We start from the raw sequence: 17,072 nt of genomic DNA on the forward strand, positions 1-17,072 counted from the left end.
GGATGATGCTCTTAGAAGGATTATCAGACTCTAGGAAAACATACTGGTGTGCTGGAGCCAGTTCCTAATGGCTAATGAGAGCCAACTATTGGCACCTCTTTCCAACTTTCTTAAGTGACTTCATGTTGGTAGCTTGAAATTGGCCATGGTAGGATTATTTACAAAAACTGGCAAACACTACAGATCAGTTCCTCCCCACAAACTGGTTGTTAAACATCTACCAGTGTAGTGCTGACATGGATGGTGGAAACCTTCAGAGAGTGAATTCTCTCTGAATGTGGCTCTACTGGACATGTAGGTCTGGTTGGAGAATGCCGTCAAGGGTTTGGCCGACACTGCACTCTGGCTGGAATATTACTGAGGGCTTTGGGTTCTGCACTATCAAGAGGTTGATAATGGAGAAAGATTGAGTGACAAACTGTAATGTATCACTTGGGTCTCAAGAAGAGGCAGGTGCTAGAAAACGCTTTCCTTCTTCCCTGGCTTCTTAGTATAATAGAATCGGGCAAGGCTGGGTGGAGTGGAGTAGTAGGGAGGATGCCCGTGGCCAATGCCTTGGAGAGACTTGACTGCTGTGGTTGCGTGTGGCGGTCGTGTTGGTACCTCGCTGCAATCCTCTTCCCCGCCCAGCATCAGATGGCCCTCTTGCGCCATATCTAGGCTGATGACGCCCCGAGTGGCGACGCTCTAGTAGCCGTTTGTCTATGGCAGGCGGGGTGGCCGCCTTAGCTGCCGGAGGTGCCGCACTCTCTACCGGCCCTGGGTGAAGCACCAACTCTGCTGCGCGCAGCCTGAGGTGCGGGTCATGGCGCGGCTACCGAAGCTGGCAGTCTTTGATTTGGGTGAGGGACGGGAAGGAGAATTTCGTAAGGCGCCCTCCTTTTCCATACCCCTAACTGCTGCTCCCGAATCCCTGCGTCCCCCACCACCAGGCTGAACCTTCCCTCTCCTTCCTCTCTCAGATTACACTCTCTGGCCTTTCTGGGTCGACACGCACGTGGACCCTCCGTTCCATAAGAGCAGGTGAGGTTGGGACAGGGAGGACTGGGGCGAGATGGGACCCAGCCAGGGCTGAGCGCACTCTTGCCCTCCCCAGTGATGGAACTGTACGAGATAGGCGGGGCCAAGACGTCCGACTGTACCCAGAGGTGCCTGAGGTCCTAAAACGATTGCAGAGTCTTGGGGTGCCCGGTGCGGCTGCTTCAAGGTAAGAGTGACTGACAACTGATAGTGTAATGCTGAAGGGTGCATACAAGAGACTTACAGTGAAACCCCTGGGCTACAAAAATAGGGGCGGTGCAAGTTTGCAAGTATTTGCATATTTTTTCTCCTTGGTCTTTTAACTATTAAAAAGTGGGGCCGGCAGCCGGACACGGTGGCTCACTCCTGTAATCCCAGCACTTTGGGAGGCCAAGGCGGGCGGATCACGAGATCAAGAGTTCGAGACCAGCCTGACCAACGTGGTGAAACCCCGTCTCTACTAAAAATACAAAAATTAGCGGGCGCCTGTAATCCCAGCTACTCGGGAGGCTGAGGCAGGAGAATCGCTTGAACCCAGGAGGTGGAGGTTGCAGTGAGCTGAGATGGAGCCACTGCACTCTAGCCTGGGTGACAGAGTGAGACAGTGTCTCAAAAAAAAAAAAAAACAAGTGAGGCCGGGCAAAGTGACTCACACCTGTAATCTTAGCACTTTGGGAGTCCTAGGCGGGAGGATCACTTGAGCCCAGCAATTTGAGACCAGCCTAGGCAATAGAGGGAGACCCCATCTCTACCAAAAAAAAAAAAAAAAAAAAGTGGCGTGCACCTGTAGTCCCAGCTACTTGGAAGGCTGAGGTGGGAGGATCACTTGAGCCCAGGACGTTGTGACCGCAGTGAGCCATGATTGGGCCACTGCACTCTAGTCTGGGTGACAGAACTAGACCCCGTCTCAAAACAAAAACTAAAACTTTGGCCCAGCACCAATTTCGTCAAACAGGAAGGCAATGGAGTTAAACAGAGGCTGATGATGCCTGTCCATCCCAGAAAAACAGCAAGTTGATTTCCCTGGCTATACTTACTAACTTTGCTTAATAAGTTAACGTAGCCCTGGCCCTTCACTTTGGTAATCCCATCTTTTACACCGTTTTGCAGGACAAGTGAGATAGAAGGGGCCAACCAGCTACTGGAGCTCTTTGACCTCATCAGGTACTTTGTTCATCGGGAAATCTATCCAGGCAGCAAAGTCACACACTTTGAGAGGTATGCGGACATAAGGGAGGAGCAGGGTGAGAAAGTACCAGAGAGGCTTGGGAAACCAAGATACTAGCTTGGTTACCCATGCCCTATCTTCCACAGGTTGCAGCAGAAGACTGGAATTCCTTTCTCCCAGATGATCTTCTTCGATGATGAGAGGCGGAATATTGTAGACGTCAGCAAACTGGGTACTGAGTGATGAGCAACAGCCATTTGGGGTCCCTAGGAGGGATTAGGTAGATACACACAGGATGGATAGTTTGCCCTATAGGTGGCACCCACAAAGGTCAGAGTGATAATGGAGAACCCTGAAAGCCTGATGAAATGTGACTTCTTATCTTTCTAGGTGTTACCTGCATTCATATCCAGAATGGAATGAATCTTCAAACTCTAAGTCAAGGGTTAGAGACATTTGCAAAGGCCCAAACTGGGCCTTGAGGTCCAGCCTTGAGGAAAGCCCATTTGAGGCCTAAACTGAAAGGAAATCAAGAAGACATTTTCAGGTGCATTTGTAATTTATTAAAGTTCATCTGTGTGTGACAGTAGAGATTTTTACTCACAGTGTGGGGAGCTTCTATTTTTCTAGCTTGTGAAATGGGGTTGGTTGTCCTGAGGTGCAAAGACCAGAATGTGAGACATTAGACTGCATCAGGTTTGCTATCTAAACTTAGGGCAACCCCCACTGCTTGAACCTATACCACCCCACTTTCCTGAGCCCTGTAAAGAGCATGAAGAGTTTTCCCACTGACCCCATACATTGAGGTGCCATCACACTGCACATTTCCTTCCGGAGAACAAGCACATACTCTGGGGTGGAGACAGGACTGCCTTTTTATGTAATAGAAAATGATGTGGCTGCTTTAAGAGGAGCACCTCGGTCTGGGACTGGTGGTTTGGGTCACGTGACAGCGGTGGTCTCGTTTGCGCCTCTTGATGATGTCGCGGCGGCGCCCTGAGGAGGGATTGGGCAAGGCTGGTCCCTGTGTGATGAGACCATCACCCTCCCAGGAGCAAGGCGGAAGTCTGGAGGACGCCGAGGGGCGGAGGCGGGATAGGCGAGCTCGCGATGAGTGGTCTCGGCAGGCTCTTCGGGAAGGGTGAGCCGGGGTGGGACTGGCCAGCCAGGAGGCGCTGGCTGGTGCAGGGGAAGAGGAGATCCCGGCGAGATTCGGCCGGACCGCTGCGCCGGGCAGGGGAAGAGAATCAGGAGACAGGCTGACTGGAAAACCCCGGCGGCCGATGGCGGAGCAAGGCTCATCGCCGGTGCCAGAAGGCACACCATGTCAAGGCGCCTGGTTCCCGTCCGCCGTCCTCTCTCACTCTCTGAGGGAAGAACTCAAGATCGGGGAGGGGACTTGAGTTGAGGGCGTGGCGATCGTGCTGGCTCCCACTGTTCAGGCTTGAAGACGAGTTTCCTGCTGTCTTCAGCCCTTTTCAAAACCTTGTTCTATAATACTTTGTGCTGGGCAAGAGGGATCTAAGATGAAGAAGAAAGACTGCCTTCTTGGCCGGGCGCGGTGGCTCACGCCTGTAATCGCAACACTTTGGGAGGCCGACGTGGGTGGATCATGAGGTCAGGAGTTTAAGACCAGCCTGGCCAATATGGTGAAACCCCGTCTCTGCTACAAATACAAAAATTGGCCGGGCGCGGTGGCTCACGCCTGTAATCCCAGCACTTTGGGAGGCCGAGGCGGGTGGATCACCTGAGGTCAAGAGTTCGAGACCAACCTGGCCAACATGGTGAAACCTCGTCTCTACTAAAAATACAAAAAAAAAAAAAAAAATTAGCTGGGTGTGGTGGCGCGCACCTGTAGTCCCAGCTACTCAGGGAGTCTGAGGAAGGAGAATCGCTTGAACCCAGGAGGCAGAGGTTGCAGTGAGCCAAGATTGCGCCACTGCACTCCATCCTGGGTGACAGAGGGAGATTCCATCTCAAAAGAAAAAAAAAAAAATACAAAAATTAGGTGTGCATGGTGATGTGTGCCCGTAGTCCCAGCTACTCAGGGAGGCTGACGCAGGAGAATCACTTCAACGCAGGAGGCGGAGGTTGCAATGAGCCTAGATCATGCCACTGCACTCTGACCTGGGCAACAGAGCGAGACTCCGTCTCAAAAAAAAGAAGGCCTGGCACGGTGGCTCACGCCTGTAATCCCAGCACTTTGGGAGGCCAAGGCAGGTAGATCACCTGAGGTTGGGAGTTTGACACCAGCCTGGCTAACTTGGAGAAACCCTGTCTCTACTAAAAATACAAAAAATTAGCCAGGCGTGGTGGCACATGCCTGTAATCCCAGCTATTTGGGAGGCTGAGGCAGGAGAATCGCTTGAACCCAGGAGGCGGAGGTTGAGGTGAGCCGAGATCACGCCATTGCATTCCAGCCTGGGCAACAAGACCGAAACTTTGCCTAAAGAAAAAAAAAGGCAGCCAGGGATAGTAAAAAGAATATTGGTTTTAGAACTCATACTGCCACATTTTGATTCCTGAACAATCTCTTATTAATTGTGATTTTTAACATCTTTGTGGTTGTTTTCACATTTTTAAGTGAAGAGAGAGCACATTCATTGTAGAGATTTGGGGATTAACAATAACACAGTCAGGTCCCTAGCACATACTATGTATTCAATGATTGGTGGCTAATATTTTTCCTTCACAAAATTTGGGCCTACTCCACTGGACTCCTCAGGTAAGAAGGAGAAAGGGCCAACCCCTGAAGAAGCAATACAGAAACTGAAGGAGACAGAGAAGATACTGATCAAGAAACAGGAATTTTTGGAGCAGAAGATTCAACAGGAGCTACAAACAGCCAAGAAGTATGGGACCAAGAATAAGAGAGGTAATGAGGGAAACAAGCCTATGGGGAGGGCCCAGATGGGAAGCAGGTGCTTCTGACCCTTGATGTTAAGGGTATCGGCTGGGTCAGCTGCCCTACAGGCTTTGCGGAGGAAGAAAAGATTCGAACAGCAGCTGGCACAAACTGACGGGACTTTATCCACCCTGGAGTTTCAGCGTGAGGCCATTGAGAATGCCACCACCAATGCAGAAGTCCTTCGTACCATGGAGCTTGCTGCCCAAGGCATGAAGAAAGCCTACCAGGACATGTGGGTACGGGGAAGGGGTGGAGGGGACCCAAGAACTGGGAAGAGTGACTTGCTATCACACTTTAAACTTTTTTTTGTTTTTCCCCCCGAGACAGAGTCTTGCTCTGTGGCCCAGACTGGAGTGCAGTGGCGCAATCTCGGCTCACTGCAAGCTCTGCCTCCCGGGTTCACACCCTTCTCCTGCCTCCGCCTCCCAAGTAGCTGGGACTACAGGCGCTTACCACCTCGCCTGGCTAATTTTTTTTTTTTTTGTATTTTTAGTAGAGACGGGGTTTCACTGTGTTAGCCAGGATGGTCTCGATCTCCTGACTTCGTGATCTGCCCACCTCGGCCTCCCAAAGTGCTGGGAGGCGTGAGCCACCGCGCCTGGCCTCACACTTTAAACTTTAAAGCCTCTCAGAATGTGGATTTGCAGTATAGATACTTGTAATGGCTAGACCTCTGTCTGCCCCTTGCTTCCTATAAGATTCTTTCGCTGCCTGGGGCATTCTAGGGAGCAAAGATGCCTTCTCTAATTCTTTTTTTGTTTTGTTTTGTTTTTTGAGACAGTCTTGCTCTGTCACCCAGGCTGGAGTGCAGTGGCACGATCTCGGCTCACTGCAACCTCTGCCTCCTGGATTCAAGTGATTCTCCTGCCTCAGCCTCCTGAGTAGCTGGGATTACAGTTGTGTGCTACTGTTCCCAGCTCATTTTTGTATTTTTAGTGGAGACGGAGTTTCACTATTTTGGCCAGGCTGGTCTTGAACTCCTGACCTCAGGTGATCCACCTGCCTTGGCCTCCCAAAGTGCTGGGATCACAACTGTGAGCCACCGCTCCCGGCTACCTTTTCTAATTCTTAAAGATCCTTCAGGAAAGGGAATGAAACCTATCCTCTCCAGTGTGGCTCCTTGCTATTTCTTAGCCCAGACTTGCGTCTTTGCAGTTTTCCAGGGATCTCTTCTGATTGATAGCTATGGGCTTATCAGTGTGACAATACAAGGCAGGAGGGGTTTCATTCATGTGAGATGAGGAAGTCAAGGGGGCATTGTTGCCTGATTTCTTAGCTGTCTGTCTCATTCTCAGGGACATTGACAAGGTAGATGAACTGATGACTGACATCACAGAACAACAGGAGGTGGCCCAGCAGATCTCAGATGCCATTTCTCGGCCTATGGGCTTTGGAGATGATGTGGATGAGGTGATTGGGGGTGAGGGGTCAGGGCATTTTGGAGGAAGTATGGAACTGGCCAGAAGGAACACCCAAGAGAGGCTCTTGGGGCAAGTTTGGGAGGGAACTTCAAAAGCAATATGTTTTTGGAGGTAGATGTTTTTTTCTTCATCTTAAATGGTCTTGTCTTCCCTATACAGGATGAACTGCTGGAGGAGCTAGAGTTGCTGGAACAGGAGGAATTGGCCCAGGAGTTGTTAAGTGTGGGCGACAAGGAGGAAGAACCCCCAGTCAAATTGCCTAGTGTACCTTCTACTCATCTGCCGGCAGAGCCAGGTATGCAGGGTTGTTCTGTTGTCTTGAGGACTTAAGAGGGTAGGAGAGGTATGGGGAAAGATTATTCCTCATCCATCCTGCCTCAAAGGAGCCACACAGAAAGGGCTGCTGCTGCAGTTGTGCAGGTTGTTGACTGCATATGGGCACCCACCTAGCCTGTGCTTCACTCAGCAAGCTGTGTACCCTGGTTTAGGGCTACAAATGGCAGGAGCAAGAGGCACCTTTTTTCTAATTTGCACAAAGGTGCTATGGGATTGAACAGCAGCCTAGCAAGCAGAAGGACCACACCTTTAGGTTTTTTGTGGGGAGAGAGAATTCAGCAGGCTCTGAATGTCATAGTAGGGGATGGTTGGAGTTGCTGAGACCTTAATCCTTCTCCTTTCTTTTCTCTGGGTATCTTTGTCCTCAAAGCTCCCAAAGCGGATGAAGATGAAGAAGCACTAAAGCAGTTGGCTGAGTGGGTATCCTGATAAATCTGGGCTTGTCTTCCTAATGCTACCTTTGTTGGTCCTTTTTTCCTTAAGTGCCAAATGCTGAGCTAAAGGAGAATAACTTTTTGGGGAAGTCCTGCTGAGGGTGGTAGTATGACCCTGCCTGAAAAAAGGGTCTCTTGCCCTCCCAGCCCTGGCTCAACTCTGAAGAAGATCTTGCTACAGAAGGAGCCCTTGGGCTCCCTTCTCTTTGATAGCAGTTATAATGCCCTTGTTCCCAATAAAACTGGGCAGATGGAATCCTAGTGTCTATACTGCCTTGTCTACCCCTGAAGCTGTTCCCCTGGCCCTTGGAGCCTTGTCCTCAAGAGCCTTATTTCAAGCAATGAATAATTACAGCAAAGAAGGGAGGTTGGAACATAGAACAAATGGGCATTCCTAATATCTCAACCTATGTTCCAGACAAACACTGTTTCATCTTTCAAGTCGGTTTGTCCTAGAGTTGCCTAGTTGCTGCGATTGAAGAAACTGCCATCTACCACTTAGAACCATGTGTAGGCATCTCTGAGTCTTCCCTCATTGCTTTCCCCTGGTCGTGCCTCTGCCAAGACAACCCCAAATTTATTTTACAAAGCCCATTTTCAAGGACAAGGAGGGAGAATACCATGGAAGGAGCAAGTAGCTTTCCTTTGTCCAGAACCCATAGTAGCTTTCACTACTAGAAGGCTTGGTTTGAATTCTATGTCTGGGAACAACAGTGTGAGAAGCCTTGTCTCCCTGCTTTTCTGTCAGTAGTGGTTAAGGTGACACTGGAAGAGGGAAAAGGAACCGAGGTCCTTCATACACCCAAATACCCATTTCTTTTCTTTTCTTTTTTTTTTTTTTTTTTGAGACAGAGTCTCACTTTGTCACCCAGGCTAGAGTGCAATAGGGCGATCTTGGCTCACTGCAATCCCCGCCTCCCGGGTTCAAGTGATTCTCACACCTCAGCCAGGTGCCACTATTCCCGGCTAATTTTTGTATTTTTAGTAGAGACAGGGTTTTGCCAAGTTGGCCAGACTGGTCTCGAACTCTTGACCTCAAGTGATCTGCCCACCTCGGTCCCCTAAAGTGCTGGGATTACAGGCGTGAGTCACTGCACCCAGCTCGAATACCCATTTCTAAAAGAACTAACAGTGCCATCATCTTGGACTATAGACAGGCAGAGCCATAATCAAAGTGGAGCAACCAGGGATTTTGCCCCACCGCTTGAGCATTTAAACAACACAAAGATGTAAAATAATGAGCATATATTGAGTTGAATAATAAAGCTTCCCAAAATAGAGTGTTAATCTGAGCACCCCATCTCCTGTGAGCCACATCATGAATTACACTGTTGATTTAACAGTGTCAAGATGATTGGTTACAGGCTGTGGGCAGAAATCGTCTCTTACCCCAGCAGTGTTCCCTGCTATAAGATTGCCTTGAGAAAAGAATGTCTTTGACCCTAGCTGATAAAACTAAATCAGACTTAGATTTATTTTTGGTATAAAAGATTTCTGGCCCAAGACCTCCTGCTTGCTCCTCTCTTAGCCCCCTCCTTCAGCCATTTTCAGGTCGTAATTTCCAAGGATTGGTGATGTTTAGTGGTGTTGTGGAGCTGGCACATGGTCTCTAGCAGCCTGATCTCATGGGTGGGTTGTTCATGCTGGAATTTGAGCACCCAGGGATCCTTGATGATGTCCAGAATGGTGGCACGCTTAGTGGCTTGGTGTAGCATCTGGTGGATCAGGTTCTAGAGCAGGGGAGAGAGAGGTCTTGCCTGAGTTTTTCTCCATTGTGCCACGCAGGCAATGAGCAGCTGGACCTAAGAAAGAAGCAGGATAGCCCATCATGCCACTCTGGCCAAAGTGGGTGTGGCTCTGATTTTATCTTGGAGAGCCAGGCAGTTAACTCCCTGGAGGGGAAGGGAAAAGTTCCTTGGGAGGAATGCTTTCCATAATTCTCTTCTGGCCTAAAGAGACAGAAGCTAGAACCTGTGTATCAAGCAAGGTTTGGAGCCTAGTGGTTGGCCCTTTATGCCGTCCATACTGTTTATTAGAGGACAGGAGCTAGTGTGTGAGATGGCTCTGGTGTGGGAAGAGCCTTTCCCCAGGGTTGGGAGGCCTAGGTTGGGTGACGTAGGTTGGATATTCACCCCTCCCTGTTGGTCATCCCTGAGGGCTCACCCCTCCTTAGGTAGCCAGTACCTTGCACTCCTGGGAGATGGTATGGTTAGCTGGGAAAGTGACCTCCTTCTGAGTCTCTCTCAGCAGCTTTTTCAGATTGGTGTCATCAAAGGGCAGACGGGCGACCATTAGCGTGTAAAGGATGACGCCCATGCTCCAGGTGTCAGACAGGAAAGGGTTGTAGGGCAAGCCTAGTAAGATCTCCGGGCAAGCATAAGCAAAGCTGCCACAGTAAGTCTGGCTGAGGTGGGAAAAGCAGTTCACTTGGCGGTAAGAAGAGCTACGACCCACAGGCTGGTTAGAAGGCACCATCTTGGCGAAGCCAAAGTCTGATATCTTCACATTCTCCCGCTTGTCCAGCAACAGATTCTCCAACTTTAAGTCCCTACCAGCAGCAGAAAGGCTGGGCATCAGGCTGGGGAGAGGGCTTAGTTTTAGACTGGGAGCTGAAGGGCCAGGGGTCAGAGGGTAAAGATGAGGAAAGAAGTGGGAGGTAGAAACCATTATGAGGGCACAAGGTAGAGAGGAAGGAAAGCCATGGAGTTGTGAGCAGAGCCCAAAGTAGGGAGAGAGAGAGAGAGAGGATGGTATCTGAGGACCACCGGGAGCTCACCATCATATTTCATAAAATGCTGTGCATACAGTGAGTACTTTATCAGTATCCTTGACCATATGATTAAAATAGAGTACATGAATAGGCCTAGATATTGAGGAGGGAGTTCGAGAGAGGAGAAAAGGGCAGCAAATGGGAGATGTGCATAAAACCCCCTTGAGGGCAAAGGACCCAGTCTGGGTGGCAGCGCCCTCACCGGTGCACGATGCTCTTGCTGTGCAGGTAGGCAATGCCCAGGGTCAGCTGGGAGAACCACTTGCCAGCAAGGGGCTCAGAGCAGGCCCCGTAGCGCTGGATCCATTCAAGGACGTCACCACCCTGAGCCAGCTCCAGAATGATGTATACTCGAGATGTGGTCTCAATGGCCTGATAGAAGTTGATGAGGTACTTGTGCCGCAAGACTTTCATTACCTGACCCCAGAAGAAGGACCCATCAAACCTGGGAAGGGAGAACTGTGATGGCACTCCCAGCCATCTCCTGCCCTCAGCTACTGACTTAGAACTTTGCAATAGGATCAACCCCTCAACCCCAGAGAACTGGTGGCCTGTGGTCAAATGCTATGTTTTGCACCTTTACTTTTTGGGGGGCTGGAGGTGAGTGGGTGGATGGGAAAGAGGTTTAACTTACATAAATTTTCCTAGCTGCTAGTGAGACATTCAGTTCTGGTTTAGGGATTTCTGGCCCCACCCCTCGTGGCCATACCCCTTCTGAGAAACCTCAAGCAGCTTAGTACCAAGCTCCAGTTCCCTCTTCCAGCCCCCTTTCCAACCTGTATCTCACGGGGCAGGAACTTGTTAAGATAGTCATCAGAGGCCTTCTTCTTTGATATGATCTTGACTGCCACCATGACCTTCTGCTTTGTGTAGAAAGCCTCATATACTGTCCCATAGGAGCCATTGCCAATGACCTTGCCCACCTCATAACCATATTCATCCATGATGGAGTGGTAGGCTGTGGTGGTTGGTGCTGCCTCTACGACATCTCCCTTCCCCATGGTGTTGGGCTTGCTGAGAGCAGGGAGCTTTACTATTGGAAGCTTCCTATCCAAAGGCCAACACCTTGAGCCGCCGAAGGCTAAGGTATCAAAGTGAAGTAGGTCTCCAGATGTTTGCCTATATAGTCACACAAGTCTGGGATGCTGGGCTCAGCCCTCCACTAGGAAGTTGGAGGGGGAAAGAAAGAGAAGCAGTTCTTTTTGTCTCCACTGGCTGTTGTTACTTTGTCCTTTTGGTTACGGAACTCCTCAAGGTCCCATGTTCTGAATACATCACAATCCACCTCCTATCCATCATTGGCCACAAAACTTGAGAATGAAGTGCAGTTGGAAACATACTCATTCCCAGAGGCACCTTCCACAGTCTGCTGAAACTCCTAAAGATCAGCCCTTTCATTGATATATGAGTACCTACTAAGTACCAGACAGTGTGCTGAATACTTGGATAAAATGTCACCCAAATGTCATGCCAGACCCTTCCTCCTTCCTCAATCCCTACATACAATCTTTCATCAAATTCTGTCTCTGCTATCTCCTACTTATCTCTTTAATGATACACTCAAGGCTTTCCAAGCCCATTGCAGCCCCCTTAGTTCAATAAGGCCAATAGAGACACTATGATCCTAGAGCTTATAATGCAGCATGAAAAAATGAGAAATACAAGTGTGAAAGTATTGCAACTGTAAGGTATTGAACATGTTCTAGGAAAATCTAACCTTGAAATGCATTCTTATCTTTCATGAGTCAGAACTCTCTAGTTTTCCTCCACATCCTTCTGGTCATTCCTCAGCGTTCACTGAAGCTGTATCTTTCTCCATCCATCCCTTAATCATATCCCAAGTGTTCTATCACAAGCTTTATTTTCTCAAACCTTCACATCCTCCCTTAATCTTGTCCATACCCATGGTGTCAATACTACATTTATGCTGACTGCTCCTAATTTCATCTCCATCCCATATATCTCTGGAGTTCAGATAGAGCAGCCAGTATTACATGGCCATGTCTGCCCCAGGCATGGAACTTACCATATCCGTTTCGAACTTAAACATATCAATAATTGAACTTATTTTCTTCTTTCAGACCTGTGAGTTGTACACTAATCACCCTTAATTGAGACACTCAAATGTCATCCCAGACTCTCCTGCCTCAGTCCCTACATTCAATCTATCACCAAATCCTATCTCTTCTACCTCCTGATTATCTCTTTGATAATATTCTCATGGCTTTCTGAGCCCACTGCCACTCCCTTAGTTCACGCCTCCATCATCCAACAGATGGCCCCAGCCAGCCTTCTGCTCTCCTCCAGTTGGTCCATCCCAAGTCCAAAGCATAAATCTGATTTTATTTCCATTTGGAACAATTCCGTTTCTCCACATTCTCTTCAGGATCAAGTCCTGATTCTTTCATACAGCTTTAAGTCTGATCCTGCTTACCTCCCCAATTCTATTTTTTAACACACACATAATACTCCAAAACTGCTTTTCTGTATTTGTGGCAAACTCCAGATCTCCTTGAGAACTTGGCATAGGAGCTGTTTTGTTTTTGTTTTTGTTTTGAGATGGAGTTTCGCTCTTGTTGCCCAGGCTGGAGTGCAATGGCGTGATCTTGACTCACAGCAACCTCCACCTCCTTGGTTCAAGCCATTCTCCCGCCTCAGCCTCCCCAGTAGCTGGCATGCACCACCATGTGAGGCTAATTTTGTATTTTTTAGTAGAGACGGGGTTTCTCCATGTTGGTCAGGCTGGTCTCGAACTCCCGACCTCAGGTGATCACCCACCTCAGCCTCCCAAAATGCTGGGATCACAGCCATGAGCCACCGCGCCCAGCGGAGCTATTTTAAAGAAACCTTAACTGACTGCTCAAGCTTCAGTTAGATATTCCTTCTTCCTGGGTGCTCCCACAGGCCCAATACTTTGTCTGTCACAGCACCTAACATGGTATCTGTAATTGCTTCTCTTACTTCATCTCCCACTAAGCTATATAGGCAGGTCAGCTGATGAGAAGACAGATGAATTGTGGAGAACAGAAAAGAGCTGGTTTAGAAAATGAGTAGCATTGGCCCAACTGAGGTTGGAGAACAACTTGTCCATAGATAACATATTACAGTTTTGTGATTCTTTTAGCATCTTGGTTATAGGTACTTGAATGTTGATGGATGATTTAGGGTTTTGCTTGGCAGCTGCAGTGAAACAACAATGGGAGAGGGGCATCAAGAACATACACAAGAACGTGGCTGAAATGATGGAATGCAGAATCTAAGCTGCATGGGTAAGGAAGATTATATGGTTTGGATCTGTGTCCCCACCCAAATCTCATGGTCAATTGTAATCTGCAATGTTGGAGGTGGGGCCTGGTGGGAGGTAATTGGATCACGGAGGTGGGTTTCTGATGAATGTTTAGCACCACCCTCTTGAAGTGAGTTATCCTGAGATGTGGTCATTTAAAAAAGTGTGTAGCACCTCCCCCTTTGCCCTCTTGCTCCTGCTCCCACTGTGTGAGATGCTTGCTCCCCCTTCGCCTTCTGCCATGATTGTAAGCTTCCTGAGGCCTTCCCAGAAGCAGATGCCAGCATTATGTTTCCTGTACAGCCTGCAGAACCACAAGCCAATTAAAGCTCTTTTCTTATAAATTACCCAGTCTCAGGTATTTCTTTATAACGAGGCAGCTGACACAGAAGACAAGCTAGAAACTGGCCAAAGGGTCAGAGGGAGGAGTTGCAGGTGTCACTGGAATGGAAAAACAAGTTTGGTAGGAATTGAGAGCATGAGAAGAACAGGAGGTTGTGGTCACAGAGGAGTTATTTAGATTTAAGATTTTGTAGCCAGGCGCAGTGGCTCACGCCTGTAATCCCAGCACTTTGGGAGGCCAAGGCTGGTGGATTGCTTGAGGTTAGGAGTTCAAGATCAGCCTGACCAACATGATGAAACTCATCTCTACTAAAAATACAAAAATTAGCTGGGTGTGGTGGCAGGCGCCTGTAATCCCAGCTACTTGGGAGGTAGAGTCAGGAGAATCTCTTGAAGCCAGGAGGCAGAGGTTGCAGTGAGCCGAGATCATGCCACTGTACTTCAGCCTGGGCTACAGAGTGAGACTTTGTATGGAAAAAAAAAATGCTGGAAGATCGCGCCACTGCACTCTAGCCTGGGCAACAGAACGAGACTCCATCCAAAAAAAAAAAAAAAACCAAGAAAAAAAGATTTTGTGTGGTGGGTGTATTAGGCCGTTCTTGCATTGCTATAAAGAAATACCAGGCCAGGCGTGGTGGCTCACACCTGTAATCCCAACATTTTGGGAGGCTGAGGCAGAGAGATTACAAGGTCAGAATATCAAGACCATCCTGGCCAACATGGTGAAACCCCGTCTCTACTAAAGATACAAAAATCAGCTGGGTGTGGTGGTGCATGCCTGTAATCCCAGGTACTCGGGAGGCTGAGGCAGAAGAATCGCTTGAACCAGGGAGTTGGAGGTCGCAGTGAGCCGAGATCGCACCACTGCACTCCAGCCTGGTGACAGAGCAACACTCCGTCTCAAAAAAAAAAAAAAAAGAAAAGAAAAGAAATACCTGAGGCCAGGTACCGAGGCTCATGCCTGTAATCTCAACACTTTGGGAAGCCAAGGCAGGTGGATTACCTGAGCCCAGGAGTTCAAAACCAGCTTGGGCGACATAGCGAAGATGCATTTCTACGAAAAATACAAATATTAGCCAGGTGTGGTGGCATGTGCCTACAGTCTCAGCTACTCAGGAGGATCACTTGAGCCTGAGAGGTGAAGGTTGCAGTGAACCAAGATCGCACCACTGCACTCCAGCCTGGGTGACAAAGTGAGACCCTGTCTCAAAAACAAAAACAAACAAAAACGTGAGACTGGGTAGTTTGTAAAGAAAAGAGGTTTAGCCGGGCACGGTGGCTCACGCCTGTAATCCCAGCACTTTGGGAGGCCGAGGCGGGCGGATCACAAGGTCAGGAGATGGAGACCATGGTGAAACCCCGTCTCTACTAAAAATACAAAAAATTAGCCGGGCGCGGTGGCGGGCGCCTGTAGTCCCAGCTACTCAGGAGGCTGAGGCAGGAGAATGGCGTGAACCCGGGAGGCGGAGCTTGCAGTGAGCCGAGATTGCGCCACTGCACTCCAGCCTGGGCGACAGAGTGAGACTCTGTCTCAAAAAAAAAAAAAAAAAAAAAAAAAAAGAGGTTTAGGCTGGGTGCAGTGGCTCATGCCTGTAATCTCAAAACTCTGGGAGGCCAAATTAGGCAGGTGGATCACGAGGTCAAGAGATTGAGACCATCCTGGCCAACATGGTGAAACCCCATCTCTACTAAAAATACAAAAATTAGCTGGGCATGGTGGTGCATGCCTGTAGTACCAGCTACTCTGGAGGCTGAGGCAGAAGAATCACTTGAACCCAGGAGTGGGAGGTTGCAGTAAGCCATGATCACACCACTGCACTCTAGCTTGGCGACACAGCAAGACTCCGTCTCAAAAAAAAAAGAGGTTTAATTGGCTCACCGTTCTGCAGGCTGTGTAGCAAGCGTGGTGCTGGCTCAGCTTATGGGGAGGCCTCAGAAAGCTTACAATCAAAACGGAAGGTGAAGGGGAAAGCAGGGACGTCACAGGGTGAGAATGGGAGTGTGAGACAGAGTTGTGGGGGAGGTGCCACACACTTTTAAACAACCAGATCTTGCGATAACTCATAGGGTGAATACTACACCAAACCATGAGGGGTCCCCCCCATGACCCAAAAACCTCCCACCAGGACCTACCTACAGCATTGGAGATTACATTTCAACATGAGATTCGGGCAGGGATAACTATCCCAACTATATCAGTGGGGGACAGAGGGGCAGAGGAAAGAACAAGGGAAGAATCCAAATTCTTATATCTTCCATCCTCCAGAACAGAACAAATACTTCAAGAACAGATCATGCCACAGGCCAGCAATAAATTCCTATTTATTGACAGTCTGACCTTGCTGGCAGGATGGTTCCAAAGTTCTGCTGGAAACCAGCTCTACATCCTCAATTTAGCAAGATGAGCAGTTTTCCAGGGCACACCATGGTAAGGGGGCCCACCCAATCCTGCCCATCTGATCCCACAGGCTGGCCCCTGGATAGGTAACTTGGTGGCAACTCTAGTCTCTCATCATGTACAGGGGGTAAACCAGTTCATGCAAGGATCATGTCATGTATTAAGCTGCCTAATATATACAAAAACACTGCTAGGCCCTGAAGAAACAGAGATGAATAAATTACAGTCTTCCTGTGAGGAGTTTGAAATTAGCAAGGGAGACAGACACATAAGAAGTAAAATAACCATACAGTGAGATATGCTATAAACAAACCTGGCAGGAGATGTAAGGGAAGGCTTTATAGAGATTTGCACTGTTCAAAAAAAAAAAAAAAAAAAAAAAAAAAGGATAAGGCCGAGTGCAGTGGCTTACACCTGTAATCCCAGCACTTTGGGAGGTTGAGGTGGGCAGATCACAAAGTCAGGAGTTCGAGACCAGCCTGGCCAATATGGTGAAACCTCGTCTCTACTAAAAAATACAAAAATTAGCCAGGCGTGGTAGTGCGCACCTGTAGTCCCAGCTACTCTGGAGGCTGGGGCAGAAGAATCACTTGAACTTGGGAGGTGGAGGCTGCAGTGAGCTGAGATCACACCACTGCACTCCAGCCTGGTTGACAGTGAGACTCTGTCTCAAAAAAAAAAAAAAAAAAAAAAGGCCAAGTGTGGTGGCTCACACCTGTAATCCCAGCACTTTGGGAGGTGGAGGCGGGCGGATCACAAGTTCAGGAGATGGAGACCATCCTGGCTAACACTGTGAAACCCTGTCTCTACAGAAAATACAAAAACAAAAATTAGTCGGGCGTGGTGGTGGGCATCTGTACTCCCAGCTACTTGGAAGGCTGAGGCGGGAGAATGGCGTGAACCCAGGAGGCCGAGCTTGCAGTGAGCCGAGATCACGCCACTGCACTCCAGCCTAGGCGACAGAGCAAGACTCCATCTCAAAAAAAAAA

At 48.8% G+C, this 17,072-nt stretch overlaps 3 protein-coding genes across 12 annotated transcripts; 2 read left to right on the top strand and 1 right to left on the bottom strand.

Moving 5' to 3' along the window:
• The first annotated feature begins 34 nt into the window (after nt 1-34).
• LOC105477860 (magnesium dependent phosphatase 1) lies at nt 35-5,039 on the top strand. 3 transcript variants are annotated; one of them, XM_011734706.3, is made up of 7 exons: nt 647-842; nt 963-1,023; nt 1,097-1,207; nt 2,131-2,238; nt 2,335-2,420; nt 2,579-2,735; nt 4,914-5,039. In XM_011734706.3, the coding sequence occupies exons 1-6, from the start codon at nt 806-808 to the stop codon at nt 2,668-2,670; spliced, it is 495 nt and encodes a 164-aa protein (XP_011733008.1). In that variant the 5' UTR covers nt 647-805; the 3' UTR covers nt 2,671-2,735; nt 4,914-5,039. The 3 variants fall into 3 exon arrangements, with proteins under 3 accessions (XP_024647331.1, XP_011733009.1, XP_011733008.1); XM_024791563.2 differs by lacking the exon at nt 4,914-5,039 and having other exon boundaries at nt 35-866; nt 2,335-2,468; nt 2,579-2,717; XM_011734707.3 differs by lacking the exon at nt 4,914-5,039 and having other exon boundaries at nt 640-842; nt 2,335-2,468.
• LOC105481479 (charged multivesicular body protein 4A) lies at nt 3,148-16,990 on the top strand. Of its 4 annotated transcripts, none has more exons than XM_071100401.1 (7): nt 3,153-3,329; nt 4,914-5,063; nt 5,151-5,328; nt 6,392-6,506; nt 6,677-6,812; nt 7,224-7,269; nt 13,238-13,690. In XM_071100401.1, the coding sequence occupies exons 1-7, from the start codon at nt 3,299-3,301 to the stop codon at nt 13,293-13,295; spliced, it is 714 nt and encodes a 237-aa protein (XP_070956502.1). In that variant the 5' UTR covers nt 3,153-3,298; the 3' UTR covers nt 13,296-13,690. The 4 variants fall into 4 exon arrangements, with proteins under 4 accessions (XP_070956503.1, XP_070956502.1, XP_070956504.1 ...); XM_071100403.1 differs by lacking the exon at nt 13,238-13,690 and adding an exon at nt 16,896-16,990 and having other exon boundaries at nt 3,157-3,329; XM_071100402.1 differs by lacking the exon at nt 7,224-7,269 and having other exon boundaries at nt 3,148-3,329.
• On the bottom strand, nt 8,738-12,596 carry LOC105477861 (testis specific serine kinase 4). Of its 5 annotated transcripts, none has more exons than XM_011734710.2 (4): nt 10,981-12,543; nt 10,260-10,474; nt 9,472-9,865; nt 8,738-9,017 (listed from the first exon to the last, which is right to left on the bottom strand). In XM_011734710.2, exons 1-4 carry the CDS (start codon nt 11,056-11,058, stop codon nt 8,835-8,837), a joined length of 870 nt encoding a protein of 289 aa, XP_011733012.1. In that variant the 5' UTR covers nt 11,059-12,543; the 3' UTR covers nt 8,738-8,834. The 5 variants fall into 5 exon arrangements, with proteins under 5 accessions (XP_011733012.1, XP_011733010.1, XP_011733011.1 ...); XM_011734708.2 differs by having other exon boundaries at nt 10,834-12,542; XM_011734709.2 differs by having other exon boundaries at nt 9,472-9,835; nt 10,834-12,534.
• Nucleotides 16,991-17,072: the final 82 nt, after the last annotated feature.

The sequence above is a fragment of the Macaca nemestrina genome, chromosome 7, assembly GCF_043159975.1.
Source record: "Macaca nemestrina isolate mMacNem1 chromosome 7, mMacNem.hap1, whole genome shotgun sequence".
Classification (NCBI taxonomy): domain Eukaryota; kingdom Metazoa; phylum Chordata; class Mammalia; order Primates; family Cercopithecidae; genus Macaca; species Macaca nemestrina.

What these genes read in the sequence shown, in the direction of transcription:
- LOC105481479 (XM_071100401.1), top strand. Translation starts at nt 3,299, where the DNA reads ATGAGTGGTCTCGGCAGGCTCTTCGGGAAGG. An exon ending in CGGCAGGCTCTTCGGGAAGG is followed by an intron (nt 3,330 to 4,913) that starts GTGAGCCGGGGT and finishes TGGACTCCTCAG; the next exon opens with GTAAGAAGGAGAAAGGGCCA. An exon ending in AAGAAAGCCTACCAGGACAT is followed by an intron (nt 5,329 to 6,391) that starts GTGGGTACGGGG and finishes TCTCATTCTCAG; the next exon opens with GGACATTGACAAGGTAGATG.
- LOC105477861 (XM_011734708.2), bottom strand. Translation starts at nt 11,058, where the DNA reads ATGGGGAAGGGAGATGTCGTAGAGGCAGCACCAACCACCACAGCCTAC. An exon ending in TCCTGCCCCGTGAGATACAG is followed by an intron (nt 10,475 to 10,833) that starts GTTGGAAAGGGG and finishes TTCTGGGGTCAG; the next exon opens with GTAATGAAAGTCTTGCGGCA. An exon ending in CCATCTCCCAGGAGTGCAAG is followed by an intron (nt 9,018 to 9,471) that starts GTACTGGCTACC and finishes CCCCTGCTCTAG; the next exon opens with AACCTGATCCACCAGATGCT.
- LOC105477860 (XM_011734706.3), top strand. Translation starts at nt 806, where the DNA reads ATGGCGCGGCTACCGAAGCTGGCAGTCTTTGATTTGG. An exon ending in GCTGGCAGTCTTTGATTTGG is followed by an intron (nt 843 to 962) that starts GTGAGGGACGGG and finishes TTCCTCTCTCAG; the next exon opens with ATTACACTCTCTGGCCTTTC. An exon ending in TGTAGACGTCAGCAAACTGG is followed by an intron (nt 2,421 to 2,578) that starts GTACTGAGTGAT and finishes TTATCTTTCTAG; the next exon opens with GTGTTACCTGCATTCATATC.